At 42.6% G+C, this 21,531-nt stretch overlaps 1 protein-coding gene across 1 annotated transcript; it reads left to right on the top strand.

The window, feature by feature from the left end:
• Window positions 1-1,437: 1,437 nt before the first annotated feature.
• SLFN5 (schlafen family member 5) lies at window positions 1,438-14,174 on the top strand. The gene is made up of 5 exons (XM_054709516.1): window positions 1,438-1,479; window positions 5,733-6,773; window positions 7,537-7,662; window positions 12,469-13,189; window positions 13,361-14,174. The coding sequence occupies exons 2-5, from the start codon at window positions 5,762-5,764 to the stop codon at window positions 14,172-14,174; spliced, it is 2,673 nt and encodes an 890-aa protein (XP_054565491.1). The 5' UTR covers window positions 1,438-1,479; window positions 5,733-5,761.
• Window positions 14,175-21,531: the final 7,357 nt, after the last annotated feature.

Raw genomic sequence — 21,531 nt, 5'->3', positions numbered from 1 at the left:
ATGTATCTGGGATGGGGTAGAGGAGGCAAAGTATAGCTATCTAAATATCTATCTAACTATCTATCATCTTTTCCCCTTAATTATGTTCTATAATTATTTACACACACACACACATTCATAGGTTCAAAATAGCCCTTTTCCAGCGTTGCTTGCAGACTTTTCCTGTTTGTTCTAGGATCCATGATGTTTCTCTCTTCAGTTCCCTCTAGGGTTGATCTTGATGGAAGGAGCCACGAGTTGGTGCTAAATTACCATCTTCGCAGGAACTCTAGGAATTGTATAATATTTTGAGGGGTTGAAAACGTTCTTTTCTAATGCCAAAAGGGACAATGCTGCTAAAAGTACTTTGGTATGTTTTTTAATTTTTTTTCCCTTTGCATTGGTTCATTTGAGTTCTCAATTTTAATTTTGGTTTTGTACATGCTTTGAAAGTCTCTCACCTCCATTTAGGTTGCCAAACGTTTTGTTTTATACTTTGATGGAACAAATCTCTAACTATAAAGGTGTCCCCCCAAAAGTATATGCACTTTATAGCTCAATTTTGAAAATGAAATGTATTTTATTTTTAAAAATATATTTTATTGATGTTTTTACAGAGAGGAAGGGAGAGAGAATTAGAAACATCAATGAGAGAGAAACATCAACCAGCTGCCTCACCAAGGTACATGCCTTTGACGGGAATCGGAATCGAACCTGGGACCCTTGAGTCCGCAGGCAGACGCTCTATCCACTGAGCCAAACAGGTCAGGGCTGAAAATGAAATGTATTTTAATAAACTCTGCCTTTATAATTAATTATTCAGGGTGGGGCACCAGGAGCCCTGCAGGAAGCCAGCTCTAGCTCCCAGAGCACACTTGGTAATAAAATTAGGATGAACAAATTGAGAACGGTAGTCTTGGACAAGGCTGAAGTGTGAGCAAGTCTGCAGTGGGCAGGCGAATCCAAAGGATTTCCCCCCTTTTCTTTCACCAAAACACCATCGCCTGATCCCGAGGGTGTTCTAGCAAGCGGTGACACTCCCCGCTGCCAACTCCTCACTCCCCGGGGAAGAGTCGGGGCGACTGATCCCGCAATTCCAGCCCCAAACCGGGCTGGAGGCGTTGGGGAGAGAGACTTGTGGCCCGCGGGCAGCTGGGGCGTCCTGGCAGGGCGAGAGGAGGTGGGGGTTGCACCGGAAAATCCCTCCCTGGATGGGGCGAGTACTGCCCCCACTAATGCGGAAACAATAAACAACACCCCACACGTCAACCACCAAAGATAACCAAGGTGGCTGAACTTGCAGAAGTGGGCTTCCGGGATCTACAGAAGCGAACCTATTGGGCTGGTCCTCCGTCTCCTGTGCCCCGCCCCGAGAAGTGTCACCGATTTCAGGTGATTTAAGGACCTGACCCTGCACGGTCAAGGCCAAGGCTCTGGATTTGGGACGCTTCATCGCTTTCTCCGGGAGGGAGGCGCGCTGCAGAGGAGAAACCTTGACCGGTAATGAGTCCCCGCGCCCCTTTGCACAGGTCCTCCAAAAACTCGGTTCCCCCTCTCCAGGATCGCGCAGGTCCGGACCCTGCGGTGAAGGCGGGGTGCAGCGACCACTGCCCTTCCCTCTCCCTTTCTCCCGCGCGGGAGCTCCCTCTCCCCTTCTCCCGCGCAGGAGCACCTCTCCCCTTCTCCCGCGAGATCCTCTCCCGCGCGGGAGCTCTTCTTCCCTTCTCCCGCGAGATCCTCTCCCGCGCGGGAGCTCCTCTCCCCTTCTCCCGCGAGATCCTCGCGCGGGAGCGAGCTCCTCTCCCCTTCTCCCGCGCGGGAGCTCCCTCTCCCCTTCTCCTGCGCGGCCGGGAGCCTCTGGGTTTGTGGACTCTCACTCAATAGCAACGTCCAACAGGTGGGCGGCGAAGGGTCGGGGAGCCGGTAACAAGGCGAGCTGGGAAGGAAGGAGAGGCGCCCAGCGTCACAGCCCAGATCTTCCCAAACCCAGCCTGCGGGTCTCCCCACGGTCAGGGGCTCAGAGAACTTTAAAGGAAACCTCTAACCCTGGTCGGTTTTGCTCAGTGGATAGAGCGTCGCCCTGCAGACTCAAGGGTCCCGGGTTCGATTCCGGTCAAGGGCATGTACCTTGATTGTGGGCACATCTCCAGTGGGGGGTGTGCAGGAGGCAGCTGATCGGTGTTTCTCTCTCATTGATGTTTCTAACTCTCTATCCCTTTCCCTTCCTCTCTGTAAAAAATCAATAAAATATATTTTAAAAAAAATAAAGGAAGCCGCTACACAGGGTGCAGAGCTCCCGAAGGTGAAGCCACTGAGCTTGTTTGTGGCCTGGGGACCAATAAGAGCGGGTCCAGCTCATTAAAATAGGCAAACTGTCAGGCCTCAGAGGGAGGGTAGGGGTAAAGGGGAGAGATCAACCAAAGGACTTGTGTGCAAGCATATGAGCCTAACCAGCAGCTAAGGACAACAGGGGGGTGGGGGCATGTGTGGGGAGGGGGGTGGGATGGGAATGGGGGGATGAGGACAAATATGTGACACTTTAATCAATAAAGAAATTAAAAAAAAAAATAGGCTGCGCTCTGCGGATTGCCCGTGAACCCCAGGCTTGGACGTCAGTCCTCACACAGTGACAGTTCCCACCCGGTGGGCGGGCTCCCAGTCTAGCCCCCAAGCCCTGGTTCCATTTAGTGGCTCACTAGGGCTCTGTTCCCTGAGGCTGAGCTGCCCGGGAGTGATTCTGGTCCACTTCGTCTTAAAAAAAAAAAAATCTTTTGTAAAAACTGATTTTAGAGAGAGAGAAAGGGGGAGAGACATATTTGTTGTTCTCAGTTCTGCTTTCACTGTTTGATTCTCCTCCCACCACTCATCCCCACTGGTGGGTTCTTGTGTGTGCCCTGATGGGTGATGGAACCCCAAACCTTGGGGTAAAAAGAAGCTCTAACCAACTGAGCTATGGGCCAGGGCTCTGGTCCACTTTTGCACATGACTGTCTAGGAGCCAGAAAGGAATCCTTAGGACTGGTATGTTGGGAGGGAATGCTGGATGGCGGGACCGCTGCTTGGCTCCTGCGGGTTCATCTGCACCCATCCTGATCTCAGAGCGGAGTCTCTAGGAGGAAATGGGTGCCGTGGCTAAGGGGGAAAGAGGCGAGGCTTTGCCTGCCCTTTGGGTAAAGAGAAACTAATTCAGCTGAAGTCTGTTGGGAAAGAGAAACTGATTCTGGCTGAGGTGAGATTCCTGTGGCCGGAAGAGGAAGGAAGATGAGCAGCTAAAAACAGCTGTCAGAAATGTTCTTTTTAAAAATTTATTTTAGATTTATTTCTACAACTTTTCTTGGATTTCTACCTAGATATTATGTCTGAAAATAATGATAATTTGGTTTAAGCCTTATAAATTATCTTTCTTTTCTTATCCTATTGTATTGTTAGGGCCTTCAATATAGTTTTTTTCCCCTTATCTTTATTGTTGAGTGTATTACCGATGTCCTCCTCCTTTTTCCCCCTTGTCCCCCCACCCGGTTCCCAAGCCTTCACCACACAACACTCTTCAACTCATTTGTTTAAATAATAAAATGAGTGCCCTGGCCCAGTAGCTCAGTTGGTGAGAGCGTGGTCCCAATATGCCAAGGTTGTGGGTTCAATATCCCATCAAAGCACATACAACCAATGAATGCATAAGTAAGTGATACAACAAATCAACGTTTTCCCCTCTCTCTCTCTCTTACTCTCTCTCTCAAATCAGTCAATAATATTTTTTAAAAAAATGAGCAATCACAAATTTTAGTGAAAGAAGACTGAAATGTGATGATCTGCTCCTGGCCCGATTGTGAAAATTCAGAGGTGTTTGTGCCTATCAGAAAACAGAAATAAATTTCAATAGTAGTGTCATGGCAAGAGGACATTAAGTAAACAACCCTTCAAAGTTATAGTATTTGTCAAGGCTATTAGACACTTCACAGGCCAGAGCAACAGTTTCTGAAGACCAAGGGTCTTGGGGGATTCCTCTGCTAGAAAAACAAAATCTACGAAGGCAACTTTATGAAATGGAATACTTTCTGCTTTTATGCACCTGAAGGAAGAGAGAGCATTTTCTCTTCTGTTGCTGATGTAATTTTCACTGGCAGTTAGGATGGCCTGCTGTTTTTCACACTAAGCCCTAGATGTCCATGGAGATGGGACTTTGCAGGGCTGAGAAGTGTAAATTTCCAATATGTAAGGGAAAGGGCAGGATGGGGAGGTGGTTATTATCAAATGAACATGGGGGCACACCAGTCTCCATCTGAACTACACAGAATTGGGGTCTCTATAACACTAATCCTATCACAAATACACTCCTAGCAGAGCACACGGAAGAATGGAACAGAATTCGGAATCTCGGAGGGAAGGCAGGGGAGAGTGGGTGGGTGGGAGGCAATGAACCAAGGACTTTGTATGCATATATGCATGGCCCATGGACACAGACAGTGGGGTGGGAGGGGGCGCAGGAGCGGGCTGGAGGGGGTCAATGGGGGAAAAAAGGGAAAAAATTCTTCAACAATAAAGAATTATTTTAAAACACACACGCAAAGGGCAACAACAAAAAAACAGCATTCCTGAGCCTTCCGTTTTTTTAACTATAAAGCTTTCCCATTCCTCTGCCACCACAAGTGATGGTGGCTCTTTTCCTAAATACAGTGAAATGAATTAATACACTCTGCACGCTCTCCTTTGGGCAGTCTTCATTTATTTCCACAGGGTTTTAGGTTTTACATTTTGGTCTAAGACATCTTTGAGTACTTTTGTAAATGGTGTAAAATATGAATTGAAGTTCATTTCTTTTGTAGATGGATTGTTCTAGTCCTACTTGTTGAAAACATTTTATTTTCTCCACTTTGCACCTTCGTTGTTTATATACATGATGCCATATTTTATTTCATGGACAAATTTTTTCATCTTTATACCAATTCTATACTATCTTGGTTACTGTAATTGTATAAAAAGGCTTGAAATCAGTTAATGTCAGTACTCTAATTTTAAGAGAGATTTAAGTTTAAAAAGTATATATTTATAAATGAGGCATGGGGCTGCCGGCCTGAGAGTTTGACATGCTTATTCTACATCCTCACCAACACTTGTTTTTGTTTTTTTAATACTACTACTATTATTATTACTACTATCCAAGTAGATGTGGAGTGATGTCTCATTATCCTTTTTAAAAAATATCTTTTTATTGATTTTAGAGAGAGAAGAAGGAAGAGAGAGAGAGAGATAGAAACATTGATGATGAGAGAGAAACATCAACATCGATCAGCTGCCTGCACACTCCCTACTGGGGATCAAGCTCACAACCCGGGGATGTGCCCTGACTGGGAATCGAACTGGTGACCAAGTACCAAGAATAACAATAAATATCGAAGATATATTTTGACCATGAAATCTTTTCAGTTGCATTGCAGCTCTTACCTATGTGTATTTATTTTTGCAATGCTTCCTGCTTTCTGCAGGTGTCTTGAGAGATGTCATTTACAGAACTTGGCAGAAACAATTACTAAAATCATAGCATAAAAATAGCTCCTTGATCATTTCTGTGGTGGCAATGGGCTTCCAGCAGACTTAGTTCCTCAACCTGTTGTATACCCTTCATGTATGGGTCTGGCCTCAAGCTCAGTGGAAATAAATTACGTAATCCTCTTTAGAAGAGTGCCCTTAAACTGACAATTTTCTACTGCCCCTATTTGTATCCTATTCTAATGGTTCTATCTTCCTGTTTTTTAGGAGAACATTTCAGGGTAAGAATAGAGAAGATGAGTCTCAAGACTGATTTGGAAACGAACTTTGCTGAGTGTGTTTTAAATGCAGGAAAAGTCATCCTTGGGGAGAAGCAAAGGAGTGAAATGGACCCTGACCTGCAGAAAGAACAGAATCAAAGCATCTTGCATGCAATATGTGCTCTGCTGAATTCTGGGGGAGGAGTGATCAAGATTGAGATTGCGAACGAAGACTACGAATATAGAATCCATGGAGTGGGATTGAAATTGCTTCCAATGTTCAATGGCTATTTAGATGAGATCCAACAGGAAGACCAAAACCTCTTTTTTATTTTTGTGAAATCATGGAATGCAAAGGCCTCTGGGGTACGGCTTGCTACTTTGTCCTCCAATTTGTACCAGAGACATAAAACATCTACTAATAAGATGACATCCGAGGAAGCACTGGCGTTTCTCAAAGGGAAGACTCAGACATTTAGGGATACTTTCAGTTTAAGTCCACAGAATATTCAGGACTGTGTACAAAGCGAAGAAGACATAAAGGCCTCAGCTGCTGCTTTATTTGATAGAGATTACCTCCAGTACTTGGAAACGCTCAGTTTTACTCAGTCCACTCACGTTGAATTTAAAATGTTCTCAGAAGAGGAATTGCAACATTTTGAGAAGGATCTTTCCAGATGTGTGTCTGCATTTGCAAACACCGAAGGAGGGTACATATTTTGGGGGGTGCATACAGGGACGCGTCAAGTTATTGGATGTGAAGAAGAGAAAATAGATCCCAACACCATGAGGGACTCCATTGGTAGCTGGATTAGGAAGTTACCTGTCCATCATTTCTGTACCCAGAGGTGTGAGATAAAATATGCCATCAAATTCCTTGAAGTAAAAAATCAGGGGGCCCTCCATGGATATGTCTGTGCAGTCAAAGTGGAGCAATTCTGCTGTGCAGTGTTTGCCGAAGAGCCTAGTGCCTGGCAGGTGAAGGACAACCAGGTGACACGGCTGGCCACAAAGGAATGGACAACTTGGATGATAGAAGCTGACCCAGGTCAGGGAGCAGAATCCACACTAAGTGTAATGTTGGGTGGAGGGTTGGATGGAGGAAAGGGAAGTATTGCTTTTTCTGATCATAAACTCACATTTAATTATTCAGGAAATTCCTTTTCACGTGTCCTCTTTAATTTATTGCCACTTCCTCCCCATTATGGACGGTTCCCTGGATTAAATGTTCTCCCTTTCTTATTTCCCCACTTCTATTTTTGAGCTAAAAGATGACCAAACTGCCCTGGCCCCTGTGGTTCAGTTAGTTGGAACATCATCCTGTACACTGAAAGTTTGCAAGTTCGATTCCCCATCAGGGCACATACCCAGGTTGTGGGTTTGATTCCCTTGTGGGAGGCAATGATCAATGTTTCACTCTTACATCAATGTTTCTTTCTCTCCTTCTGCCTCTCCCTCTCCTTCTCCCTCCCTCTCCCTTCCTCTTCCTCTCTCTCTCTCTCCTCACTCTCTCACCAATAAAAAGCATGTCCTTGGGTGAGGATTAAAGAAAATTAAAAGATGACCAAACCATGGCTGTCCTTCTCCTTTTCTACTTTTCCTTTTTGAGAGCCAACATGTGATATTCACTAGTCCCCTTGCCACCCCAAAGTATCAGTAGGTTTTTCTGAGCTGACTTGGGATGTAAATCAAATATCTGTGGGCCAAGACTTTGAGTTATAAGACTAAGTGAAAGGCTGTGCAACACAGCGCAACTCTAAGTTGGGGTTCAGCCTTTTTGCATATTAAACTCTTGGTTCTTGTTTCCTAAGATCTTTCCAGAATTTCTGACATGGTCCTTCAAGTGAGTGTGTCATCTACCATACCCAAAAGCAGGAGTGTGTGCACTCATAAGAATTTGGAATGTCTGGAAGAACAGCAAAAACGCTACTTTCCAGGTAATTCATTATCGGTGGTTGCTTTGAAACAGGTTGGTTGTGCATCCATATGGAAAAAAATAGAATTGGACTCTCATTTCACGTTATAGAAAAAAATCAAGTCCAGAAGGTTTGGGAAAATAAATGTCAGAAACAAACCTTTCAAACTCTTATTGGAAAATGTACGTGAATAATTTACTGTTGTTCAGATAAGAAAGAATTTCTTAAACCAGACACAAAAGAATTAAACTTAAACAAAAAGACTGATAAATTTTGTTATATTAAAATTAAGAACTTATGCTCCTCTAAAGAGTGAAAAGATTTAACTACAATCTTGAAAGACATTTACAATCCATGTAGCTGACAAAGAATTGGTATCAAGAATATATAAAGAATTTACATAATTTGCTAAAACCGGTCTGGCTCAGTGGATAGAGCATCAGCCTGAGGACTGAGGGGTCCTGGGTTTGATTCTGGTCAAGGGCACGTGCTTTGGTTGCGGGCACATCCCCAGTGGGGAGTGTGCAGGAGGCAGCTGATCGATGTTTCTCTCTCATCGATGTTTCTGGCTCTCTATCCCTCTCTTCCTTTCTGTAAAAAAATCAATAAAATGTATTTTAAAAAAAGAATTTACATAATTTTTCAAAAGAACAAATAGAAACATGGGAAATAGTTATAAAGATGAATTTCTCAGAAAAGAAGACACATATGACCAATACAGTTATGAAGAGACTAGAGGCCCGTAGCAGGAAGATTCCTGCAAGAGGGCTTCCTGTTGTGGTCTCCGCTGCCCTGCCTGCTTCCCTCCCTTCTACCCCACCCTGCTTGCTTGCTTCTCCGCAGCTTCGCTCTCTTCTGCAGCGCTTGGCTTCTTCTTCTTTTTTTTTTTTTTAATATATATTTTATTGATTTTTTACAGAGAGAAAGAGAGAGGGATAGAGAGTTAGAAACATCGATGAGAAACATTGATCAGCTGCCTCTTGCACACCCTCCACTGGGGATGTGCCCGCAACCAAGGTACATGCCCTTGACCGGAATCGAACCTGGGACCCTTGAGTCCGCAGGCCGACGCTCTATCCACTGAGCCAAACCGGTTTCGGCAGCACTTGGCTTCTTTCTACACTGTCTTCAGTCTTTGCTCTGCACCTGGATATGCAAATTAACCGCCATCTTGTTTGGGTTAATTTGCATGCTTGCCCTGATTGACTGGTGGGCGTGGCTTGTGGACATAGTGAAGGTACATCAATTTGCATGTTTCTCTTTTATTAGATAGGATGCTCAACACATAACAGGTATTGGAGAAGTTGTAGCTAATCAGGATCTTTTTTTACATTGCTGCTGGGAATTTAAATTGTCCAAATCCCTTTGGAAAACAAGTTTGATATTACCTTGTATAATTGGTTATTTGCATAATCTAGCAATTCTTTCTAGTTTCTAAATAAAAATGTGTGCATACACATCAGTAAATACATATAATTGGAGATTTACCAATATCTCATAGTGTTCATAAGTTCACTGTTTGCAATTGCACCAACTAGGAAACAACCAAATTATCTATTATCACATTAATGCATAAATATACTGTAATATATTCACATAATGAAATATTATTATTCAGTAGTAAAATGAATACACTACAGCTGTATGCAAGCACAGGGCTAAATCTGAATAATGTATATGGTCATCTTGTCATGAGTTAACTCACAGATTTACCCAATTCTTTTATTGATTATACTAGAGGCCCAGTGCACAAAAATTTGTGCACTCGGGGGGATCCCTCAGCCTGGTCTGTGCCCTCTCGCAGTCCGGGACCCTTCAGGGGATGTCCACCTGCTGGCTTAGGCCCACTCCCTGGGGGACTGGGCCTAAGTTGACAGTCAGACATCTCTCTGGCAGCCTGGCAGCCCTCGGGGGATGTCCAACTAACTTCCCCCCATTTTTAGCGCTGCCTTGGAGGCGGAAGAGGATCCCACCACTGGTCAGCCATGAGCCGGCTTTTGGATGAGCAGAGCTCCCCCTGTGGAAGCGCACTGACCACCACCAAGGGCAGATCCTGCACTGAGCATCTGCCCCCTGGTGGTCAGAGCGCATCATAGTGACCGGTTGTTCCCGGTCATTCCACAGTTAGGGTCAATTTGTATATTACCCTTTTATTATATAAGAAAATAGCTTAGAGTATTCCTCAACACTGATGTTATTAAGCTTTAGCTGTTTTTATTGTGAAATATACTATATATACAGAAAATATATAGAACAGCCTTATTACTTAATAAATAATTATACAGTGAAACCTATGTAACCACCACCAAGGTAAAAAAATAGAACTTTGCAAACACTCCTGCTATCACTTCTTTAAACTTACAAGCTTAGGTGAACATTGCCAAGTTGTAATTCAATACATACGAGAATACACTTTCCCCAGATGATATTATCATGGCATTTCTCTTCTAGAAGAAGCTTAGCATCATTTTGTTCCACTAAAAAGAAAAGGATAAAATGATATTATTTTGATGGCAATTACATAAAATTGATAAATTAATTTAGGAAGAACTATCATTTTTACAACAGTACATTTTCTCATAGTTGAACATGGAATGTTTGGGCATTTATTCAAGCTTTCTTTGACCATATTTAATCAAATTTAAGAAAATAATATTGCAATAATATTTTATTTATCACTAAAAATAAAGTCTTATCCATTAAACTATAAGATATATCTTAATTTAAGAAATATTAAGCCCTGTCCAGGTAGCTCTGTAGGTTAGAGCATTGACCTGATATGCCAAGGTTGTAGATTCAATCCCTGGTCGAAGCACATACAAGAATCAACCAATGAATGCATAAATAAGTGGAACAGCAAGTCTCTCTCTCTCTCTCTCTCTCTCTCTCTCTCTCTCTCTCTCTCATCAATAAAAAATTCTCTTTGAGAATAAAAGATATTAAAGTATATTTATAATTAGTGAAATATGGCATGTCTCTTAATAGTTTCAAAGTTTTATCCATATTGTTACCATATATATTAAATTTTATTCCTAGAATGAGATCTTTATATGAAAATAATTTCTGATTGTGAATTGCTGGCATGTAGGAAAGCTCATAGTTTTAAATTATGCCATTTCCAAACATTTTACATAATACTTTTATTAATGCAAAAGCAAAAGTAATTTTGAACTAACTTTTTTTATATTTATGTACACTATTTCTTTTACTTATTTCAGTTCATTGGCCAATAATCCTATCTAATAAAAGAGTAATATGCAGATTGACCATCACCCCAACACATAAGATGGCTGCCCCCATGTGGTCAAAGATCCTGCCCCCATGTGGACACAAGATGGCCACCACAAGATGGCCAGCAGGGGAGGGCAGTTGGGAGGGATCAGGCCTGGAAGGGAGGGCAGTTGAGGGTGATCAAGCCTGCAGGGGAGGGCAGTTAGGGGTGACCAGGCCGGCAGAGGAGGGAAGTTGGGGGCAAACCGGCTGGCAGGGGAGCAGTTAGACATCAATCAGGCTGGCAGGGGAGTGGTTAGTGGGTGATCAGGCTGGCAGGCAGAAGTGGTTATGGGCAATCAGGAAGGCAGGCAGGTGAGCAGTTGGGAGCCAGCAGTCCTGGATTGTGGAGAGGGATGTCCGACTGCCCACCGGGATTGGGCCTAAACGGGCAGTCAGACATCCCTCGAGTGGTCCCAGATTAGAGAGGGTGCAGGCTGGGTTGAGGGACACTCCCCACCACCCCTGTGCACGAATTTCGTGCACTGGGCCTCTAGTTCCAGAATAATGTTAAATGGAAGTAGTAGTAGGAAGTGCCTTTAGTTTAGTTCACTTTTATAGAAAACTAGAGTCCCGGTGCATGAAATTAGTGCACTCCGGGGCGGGGTCCCTCAGCCAGGTCTGCGCCCTCTCGCAGTCCAGGAGCCCTTGGGGGATGTCTGACTGACGTGGGGAGCGGGCCTAAGCTGGCAGTCAGACATCCTTAGTACTGCCATGGAAGTGGCTCCTGCCACTGCTGCTGTGCTCGCCAGTTGTGAGCCCAGCTCAGGGCTTCTTGATGAGTGGTGAAGTTAATATAGTATATAACATTTGCCAGGTCCCCCCCCTTCCCCAGCTTTGTGGAGTTATAACAGATAACACGATGTATAAGGTGTGTAGCATAATGATTTTATACACCTATATATTGTGAAATGACCACCACAATATGATTAATTAACCATTTGTGTGTGTGTGTGTGTGTGTGTATTGAAAATATCTAAGATCTGTCTTAGCAACGTTCAAGTATATAATAATACAGTATTGTTAACTATAGTCAGCACGGCCAGGTATTAAAATGGCACTCACTATAATGCCTTCCTCCCCATCTCCACTTTTTTGCTTTTCACTCTAGACATCAGCAACATGATCTGCTTGGAGTTGCCTGAATGGGCCTTGCTGTTTCTTGCCTCCATGCTTTACTCATGTACCCCTTTTGCCCATCTCTCTATTCTCCCTTCCTTCAATTGGCTGTCAATCATCCAGTAAGAAGCAGCTCAGGTGTCACCTTCTTCAGAAAGACTTCCATCTTTTCTTCTCTTCTAAGCTGCACCCCTCCTTGGTGTTCACATAATGCTTTCACATTAATTTACTACTTTGTGTGACTATTATTGTTTGTTTCTGTTTGTGCCCATTGTTTGTCAGTTCCCTTGGACTGGAATTGTTTCATCTTGTGTTACTAATGCAAACCTAGTACTAACACATGGTAGACCCAAGTGTGGATTGAATCTGTTACATAGAATGATGAAGACTAGCTTGTCTGCGAATTCTCTAATTTATTCCAATTCTTTCCCTGTCTAGTATCATCAGACAACATGCTGTATGTTCCACAAAAACTCTACATGGAACTCTTCTTAGAAAATGGAGGACTCAGACGCTTAATAAATAAGGAAATACGCGGTGTCTCTCAAGGAATATTGATTTTTTCTCGAAGCTGGGCTGTGGATGTGGGTTTGCAAGAGAAGCAGGAAGTCATCTGTGATGTTCTTCTGCTTTCCCAGAAAAAAATCCCAGTCCTCTACACCATCTTCAGAAAGGACGATTGCTGTTGGAAGGACTATACTCTGAGAGTCGCCCGTACCTTAAAGCAGAAGTTGGTGAACACAGGTGGCTACACTGGAAAATTGAGCATCATTCCCAAGGCCTTCCTGCTGAATCCTGATACAACAGCAAAAGCCCTTAATGGTTCAAAATTGCCAAGTTACCCTGTGTCCTATTGCCGGATGACCACGGAGGACATGGAAGTTCTGTTGCAGTCCCTAGTGATAGTATTGTGTGGGTTCAGATCTTTGTTAAGTGAAGAGCTGGGCTGTGAGGTTTTGAACCTACTCACAGATAAACAATATGAGTTGCTTTCAAAGAACCTTCGCAAGACCAGATTGCTATTTGTGCATGGCTTACCTGGATCAGGGAAGACCATCGTGGCTTTTAGGATCATGGAAAAGATCAGGAATGTGTTTCACTGTCAACCAGGTAACATTCTTTACATCTGTGAGAACAAGCCCCTGCAAGAAATCGTGAGGTATGTAGCCTGACTACATTCATTTTCTTTTCTTAAGTAAGTTGGGCTAGTGTGGCTTTGAGTTTACATGCTAATATTCATATTGTATTTACTATGTCAAGATGAGTTTAAGAGTAAAATTGACTTCCTTTTATTGATTTGGGAAACTTGACTAGTTTCTTACATTTTCAGGCACAAAAACATCTGCAAGGCAGTGACCCGAAAAGCCTTCATGAAAACAAACTCAAACTTTGAAAACATTCAACACATCATCATCGATGAAGCTCAGAATTTCCGCACTGAAGATGGGGATTGGTATGAGAAGGCAAAAACCATCACTCAGAGAGGAAAGGATGGCCCTGGAATTCTCTGGGTCTTTCTGGACTACTTTCAGACGAGTCACATGGAGTACTCTGGCCTCCCCGACCTCCAATACCAGTACCCAAGAGAAAATCTCATCAGAGTGGTCCGCAATGCAGAGCCAATAGCCAAGCACCTACAAAAAATAATGCATGAAGTCAGACAAAATCCACCACCTAACATCCCCTCCGAGTACCTGAATATATTCAGTGAAGCTGAATGGTCTCAAGGTGTTCCAGGCAATTTAGAGATTAGTGAGCACAAGGATATGGAGCAGTTGGTGGATTATATAGCAGAAAAATGCCATTTGCTTCTGAAGGCTGGATATTCCTGCAGGGATATTGCTGTGATTTGCAGCATAGCAAGTGATGTACCCAAATATATAGGTAAGCTTCGAAGAGCAATAAGGAAGAGAAAAAGGTCTCAGTCCAGTGAGGAATCTGATCTGTTAGTAGTAGAAAGTGCATCAGCTATCATGGGCAATCACATTGTATTGGACAGTGTCCGTCGATTTTCAGGCCTGGAAAGGAACATCGTGTTTGGGATCAATCCAAGGGCAGCGCAGCCAGCTGTCTTCCACAATCTTATGCTCTCTTTGGCTTCTAGGGCAAGGAAACAGCTGTATATTCTGAAGTTTTCCAACTGACTGGAAAATCCTAATCTAAGTAGCCCTCATCTCTGGTTAAGTGTGAAACTATGTGATTTAAACATTAATCATCAAATATTTAATGAAGACTCACTGTGAGCCAAGTGCTGGGGATTGGGGATAGGTTAGCAAACAAGACAGGTAAGATTCACAGAGAGTAAACCAATTCAAGTATAAGAAATTTCAATAGTAGTAAAGGACACCCGAGTAGTAATTGGAGGGACCTGAGATGCAGACTGTGTGTGTGTGTGTGTGTGTGTGTGTGTGTGTAGGTAGGCAGGTAGATAGAAAGAGGGGTTGGTTATTTAGGGTGGTCTGAGAAGTGCTCAGTGAGGGAAGTCATGAGAAAATCTCTGAGCTGTATGTGCCAGGCCGACTCAGATATTTTCATTATTATATTTTTAAAATATATTTTATTGATTTCTTACAGAGAGGAAGGGAGAGAGATAGAGAGTCAGAAACATCGATGAGAAAGAAACATCGATCAGCTGTCTCCTGCACACCTCCTACTGGGGATGTGCCTGCAACCAAGGTACATGCCCTTGACTGGAATCGAACCTGGGACTCTTCAGTCTGCAGACGGATGCTCTATCCACTGAGCCAAACCAGTCAGGGCAAACCTCAGTTCTTTAGCTCTCCTTTTTAATATTGTTCCTGTGAAGAATCTTAGATTACTATTCAAAGGTAAGATTGCCACAGTTGCTCAGGGAGACATACTGTATGTGTGTGTTTTAATGTTTTAATTAACTTTTTAGGGAGAAAGAAAGAAAAACATTGATGTGAGAGCAGAATATCAATAGGCTACTTCCTGCACTGGGGATTGAGCCCAAAACCCGGGCATGTGCCCTGCCTGGGAATTGAACTAGCAACCTTCGGTGCACATCCAACCAACTGAGCCACACGGGCCAGTGCCATATCTTCTTTCTCTTTTTAAAAATATATTTTATTGATTTTTTACAGAGAGGAAAGGAGAGGGATAGAGAGCTAGAAACATCGATGAGAGAGAAACATCCATCAGCTGCCTCCTGCACACCTCCTACTGGGTATGTGCCCGCAACCAAGGTACGTGCCCCTGACCGGAATCGAACCTGGGATCCTTCAGTCCGCAGGCTGACGCTCCAGCCACTGAGCCAAACCGGCGAGGGTCCAGCGTCATTTCTTTGTGGGCTTTTGTGTGTTTTTTCTTTTTTTAAATGAAAGAGTCCCTAAGAGGATGAATGTACTGAACTCAAGGTTACACTGTATTTTTCATTTAATTTAATAACCAATGAAATTGAAATAGCAATGTAAGAAGTATGAACTTGAAGCTAGCATTGGTTACTTCTGGCAGCTGGTTATAATATTAAAATTTCTGATACACGCCCATGGGGAAGCATGGAATTAATTTATTGTGAAATGATTTGCAGCTAACGTGGAATAAATTACACATCACTTAGGATAGTATAGAAAGATACTTTTAAAATAAAATAAATATAAAAATTGACAATTCTTAATACAGAGCTAGATCAGTCAAGTTCATAGACTCTCTCTTTACCAATGTCTAAAAGGAATTTAAAAAAAAATTAGTAAAACTATAGCCAAAAGTTTACCATCAAGAGAGAAGCAAGGGATTGAATCAAGATGGCGGCAAAGTTAAACAACTAAACTGCCGCCGTGCACAACAATTTCTAAAATACAACTAAAAGACAAAACGTCTACCACCCAGAACCACGGGAAAGCTGGCTGAATGGTAGATTTACAACTAAGAAGGAAAAAGAAAGGAGAACAAACACGGAAAAGCTGAGGTACGGAGGCATGCGTAGCGGGCTGGTGGCAGGCGACGGTGCGCGTGGCTTTTTTTCAACCTGAAGGGAGACAAGCTCCCAATCACTCTGAAATCCAGTTTCTGGGGACACGCGGGGGACCAGACACCTACGGGGAGAAGCTGGACTCTCGGCCATCAGGTCGGAAAGTGAGAGTGACTTTCTTGCAGAGGTGCGCCCAGCAATCAGTGTTTACTGCACTGGAACGAGGGACATGGGGACTTGGAAACGAGGAAAGGCAGAGACGGCTGACGGCAGCCATCGCCGTTTGCCACGCCCCAGCCTAGTGATGCCCTGAGAACCCGCCCCGCCCTGAGACCCCGCCCCGCACATTCTACAAACCCGCCCAGGCTCCATACAGTGGCTTTTGCATATAAATGGCCTGCCTTGTGGCAGCTTAACCAAATTAACTGAAGCTCCAGTCAGACTGCTCCAAAACCGCCCAAGCAAAGAGGAGAAAACTAGTTCTGGCTGTAGTTCCTGCTGGGGGGCCTCAGACAGTAGTTTTGTTAGGTGGCAGGAATGGAGCAGATTAGAATGTCCAAAAATAAAATATATGTGGGAATGTAGTATTTGTTAAAGGTGGCTTTCAATTTTGTTGGGCAAAGATGGATTATTTCACAAATTATTTTGAATGACTTGGGTACCTATTTGCAAAAAATTAGGCATGGGCTATACATCACACTTGACACCTAAATAAATTCCAGGTGTATTCAATACTTAAATGTAAAAATATGGAGTGATGGAAGTACATGAGGCAAAAATAGGACATTAAATTTTTATAATCTCAGCATAGGGAAGGCCTAACTATAGTCCCCAATCAGAAACCATGAAAGAAAATACTGACTATTTTAAACAAAATTATCTTTGTAGTAAAAACACCATGAAAATAGGCCAAGAAACAAACAACACAACTGGACAAATATTAGCAACAAAAGTTATAGACAAATAATTTACTCCTTATTTTTAAACAAGTTTCTAAAAATCAAAGAGAAAAATTCTAAGATTCCCCCCCCCCTGTTTTTTTTGCAATAGATGTGAGCAAGCAGAAGAACCCAGAAAAGGAATTTAAAAGAATTTCTAAACATATGGAATCTTTAGTCATAACATAGACGTAGCAACTAAAAACTACAACAATATATCACTCCTTTCCACTTATTATATTGACAAAATCATTACATTCCAACTTAATGATTTTACTGTTTGGCAGCGGAAAAAGCACTTTTAGACATTGCTATAAAGTAGTACAACTTCTATCAAGAACAATCTACCAACATTTTAAATGCACATTTCCCTTTAGCCAGCCATTCTTCTACATATATGTTCCAAGATGTGCAATGACTTCTGTACAGTTCATTGAACTTCACTTTATTTTTAATAGCAAAAGACTGCAAAATAGTAAATATCCCCCTCAATAGGTTGAATTGATTAACTTATGGCATACCAACACACTGTAATACTATGAGGTATTGATGTGGGACCATCTTTAAGATATATCGTAGGGTGAACAAAGCAATGTTTTAAAAATGTCTATCTTTGACTTATAGAACTGATATGAAGATGTCTTTGTAAATACATTAAATATTTTTGGAAGTGTACTAAAAACTGGTAATAGTGTTTGGCTCTAGGGAAGGGCAAATGTGAGGGAACACAGATGAGAAAAAGACAGCTTTTGCTTTTTATGACTTTGGATTTGGAACGGTGTAGATATTTTGGGTACTGATATGATTTTGCCATGTGTGTGTTTGTACTTGTTGATGTAATGGTTTTATGAATTACTTTCTTAGTTTTCTATTAACCTATACCATGGGAAAAGCCCTTCAAGATCATAACGAATAAGGATGTGTAGTGAGTGAGGAGGGGTAAAATTTAAACAATACAAAAAGTTTTAAACATTATGTATAATACATCTTTGCTATATAGGATTCATAAGTGCTAATATTTTTTTTCATATTTGCTTCAACCTTTAAAAAAAATAAAAGAAATAAAATAGCTTATGGAAATTTGAATTCATTGTTTTCTCTTTCCTCTCTAATTTCTTTCCCCTTTCCCCAGCAGCAGAAACCACCGTGGCTTTGGTCGGGATAGTTGCAAGCTACCTGATAATAGTTTTACACACACACACTCACACACACACACACACACACACACACACACACACACACACACACGGCGGCATCATTATTATCAGGAGTAGCATAGGATGAAGTGCAGGTGGAGGACAAGGCACTGGGAAATCACATGACTGTGGCATTTAGTTTCCTTTTTTTTTTTAATGTTATTGTTGAAAGTATTACTTATGTTCCCCTTTAACCCCTATTGACCCCTTCTAGTCTGAGGCATTTAGTTTCTATGGAGTAAACTCTGTCTGATGGCTCTAGAAAGAATAAACAGTAAAAAAAAAAAAAAATTGAGATTGTGGACAAAACTATTCAACTGAGAAGATCCATGGAAAACCCCAAGGCCTTGACAGTTTGGGAGGAGTCCCTCGTCCCCTGTAGTTGCAGGACCGACATGGCTGAGCACCATGCCAAAGACCTGATGGTTAGGGTTGCTGAGATCAGTGTGAAAACCTACAACCACACCAGGTCTCTTGCACTAAGGGAAGGGCATGGGTGTGGAAGGAGTGAGACCCCGAGACACGAAATAAGGATGTTTGGGTAGGTGCTGAGAACTCTGGACCCCCAAGTACCTTTAGAGGGATAGGCACACCGCGTGCCCAAGGGAAGCTGCCTTCCTGGGCAAAGAAGCATTTTGATAGGTGAATGGTTGCACTTGGGCCAGCTGCCTCATAACCTGATGCTGATGTTCCTCAAGACTCAAACCCTAAGAGTTAGATCCCTACATGGCCCAGAGGGGAAGACCTGTTCCCCAAGGAGATAGCTTGTAGTCAAAAGAATTTCAGCACCTCATCAATATAAATTGGCAGACCCTGGGAGCAGCTTTGGAAAAATATACTAAAAAATGTTCAATGAAGGAGGATGAAATAAAAGGCTTGATCTGCTTAAAATTGTAGACTCTCAGCTGGGATTGAATGTGTTGACATCAGAGGGTGTTAATACTATGCTGGATTTGGTTAATTGGCTTTGGCTGATTGGTGTCTGGATTCAACAGCAGTTAAGAGTTAGTGAGATTGACAGATCTCAGAGGGAAAGTGGGGGGGGGGGGGGGGCAGGGGAAGAGATTAACCAAATTATTTATAAGCATATAAGCATAACCAATACAAAATGCTCTTTACAGGGCACAGTGTGCATCATAATTGACACTCACACTGCTGCTTCTCATCGTAGCCCATGTCAGACACTTCGTTTTACCTGGGTTAAATGCTGCAGCAGAAAACCAGACAAGAGAAAAGGAGAGTCTACATGACTCCAACTTCAACCAACACCCAACCAACCTGTTATAGTTGTCAGTGGTACTTGGCCGGGGGCTTTAACTGGACTGGGGAAAATCTCCTATCAAAGATTAATTGTAACCCTTTGCACCCCTAGGTTTGGAGGAAATGAAACCTAGCACCATTTCCTTTCTGAGAGAAATGCACAAATATCCAAACACCCAATCTTCAAAATGGAGACAGTGAAGCAGGAGGAGAGAGCATAGGTGGGGCTGCTATGGTGCACTGAGAAGTCAGAGAAGAGAGGGCCTTGTGTACAAGTTCAGGGGATTCACCTGGGATGAGCTGCTGCTGCCCATTGCTTTCCTGGTTGCAAGTCTCATGGGGACCCTTAGAGTTTAGGAGATTCATGCCTGAGAGGGGGAAAAAGGTGTGGGATTGCTCCTCCGAGGGAGAACATGCCTAAAATACTTTATATGTGGAATATTTCCCAACCCATTGTGAGAGAGAAATAGATCAGTAATAGATTTTTTAAAAATGTCTTACATTCTGACACCATAAGCAAATGATTATACTTTCAAATGACTGTTCCATGTTTCTCATAATGCTGACTCTTTATAAGTCCCCAATTCTTTTTTTAACACTTTGTGTGGTGTGTTTTTTATATATTTTTATTGATTTCAGAGAGGAAGGGAGAGGGGGAGAGAGCTAGAAACATCAATGATGAGAGAGAATCATTGATAGGCTGCCTCCTGCATGCTCCAACTGGAGATTGAACCTGCAACCCAAGCATGTGCCCTTGCCTGGAATCAAACCCGGGACGCTTCAGCCCCCAGGCTGATGCTCTATCCACTGAGCCAAACCAGCCAGGGCTGTAAATCCCAATTCTTAATATTCCTAGTTGGTGCCTTTGATATCAGGGAACCTCTATTGTGGACCAATTATATATATATTTGTTAATCCTCACCTAAGGATATTTTTTCCATTGATTTTTAGAGAATGGAAGGGCAGTGGGAGAGATGGGCAGATAAAGAGACATCAATATGAGATAGACACATTGATTAGTTGCCTCCTGCAGTGATGGCAACTCCAGTCCTCAAGATATTCCTCAACACATACTTCCTCCCAGTGTTAGTCCAATGCGTTCTAACACCTTACTTTCCATATACCCTTTTCCCCATTTCCTGCTATTTCTGTGTTGAATCAAAGCCCGCACCTCACTTTCTAGTCACACAACCTCTACTTCCTTTTGATTAGGGCTCTTCTTCCTGTCTTACCGAGCAATATTCCAAGGTAAATTTTTAGCCATGTGACGTGCTGATTGATGCTACTCCTGTCATCTCCTGCTCTGGAACTTCTAACTTTTCTGGGCAGTGCCTCCTCTTCTTCTGCCAGCTGAAGAATCCCCATCAGCAGATTTTTGAACCGGAGCTACAGCTGATGCTTTCCAAAACCTGTGTCCCATGTCTACTATAGGTCAGTTACGTCTTTGGCCATGGGCTCCTCTGTAATCTCTTGTCTTCCCTGAAACTGGTGCATTTTCCAGGCCTAGAGTGAAAAGTGTTCCTTGGAGAGGAACACAGTACATAGTGGAGAAGACAGTGGATCTGCTGTCTCTGTCACTTAACAGTTCTACAACCTTGGACTTTTCGATGTCATCTCTTTGTGACTTGAGTTGGCTTCCTCATCTGTAAAACGGAAGTAATAGTACCTACATTATAGAGCTGTGAAAAGGATTGAGGGAGTGTATAGAAGCGCCCAGAAAAGTTCCTGGCAGATAGTAGTTCCTCAATAAATCTGGCTATTATTAGTTATTTTGTAACTTCAGTAACAATGAACAAAGATTTTTTTCCCCCATTTTCCTGTTAGTGGGGATTGAATCTGATTTCAAAATTTGCGCCTCTAGTCTTTCAAGGAAGTATAATGAGGTTCATATATTTTATTTTTAAAATTTTTTTGTTTATTGATTTTGAGAGAGAGAGAGAGAGAGAGAGAGAGAGAGAGAGAAATGTTGTTCCACTTATTTATGCATTCATTGGTTGATTGGTGTATGTGCCGTGACCAGGGATGGAACCTGAAATCTTGGCATATCGGGATGACACTAACCAACGGAGCCACCGGGCCAGGGCTAGGTTTGTATATTTTATTTTATTTATTTATTTTTAAATTTCTTTATTGATTAAGGTGTCACATATTTGTCCTCATCCCCCCATTCCCTCCC

This window comes from Eptesicus fuscus, chromosome 20, assembly GCF_027574615.1.
Source record: "Eptesicus fuscus isolate TK198812 chromosome 20, DD_ASM_mEF_20220401, whole genome shotgun sequence".
Taxonomy (NCBI): domain Eukaryota; kingdom Metazoa; phylum Chordata; class Mammalia; order Chiroptera; family Vespertilionidae; genus Eptesicus; species Eptesicus fuscus.
Note: the sequence above shows the minus strand (reverse complement) of the source record. Positions and strands in the feature narration are given on the sequence as shown.

Coding starts and splice junctions, on each gene's coding strand:
- SLFN5 (XM_054709516.1), top strand. CDS start 5,762: ATGAGTCTCAAGACTGATTTGGAAACGAACTTTGCTGAGTGTGTTTTA. Junction 6,774..7,536: donor GATGATAGAAGCTGACCCAG/GTCAGGGAGCAG, acceptor TTGTTTCCTAAG/ATCTTTCCAGAATTTCTGAC. Junction 7,663..12,468: donor GCAAAAACGCTACTTTCCAG/GTAATTCATTAT, acceptor TTCCCTGTCTAG/TATCATCAGACAACATGCTG.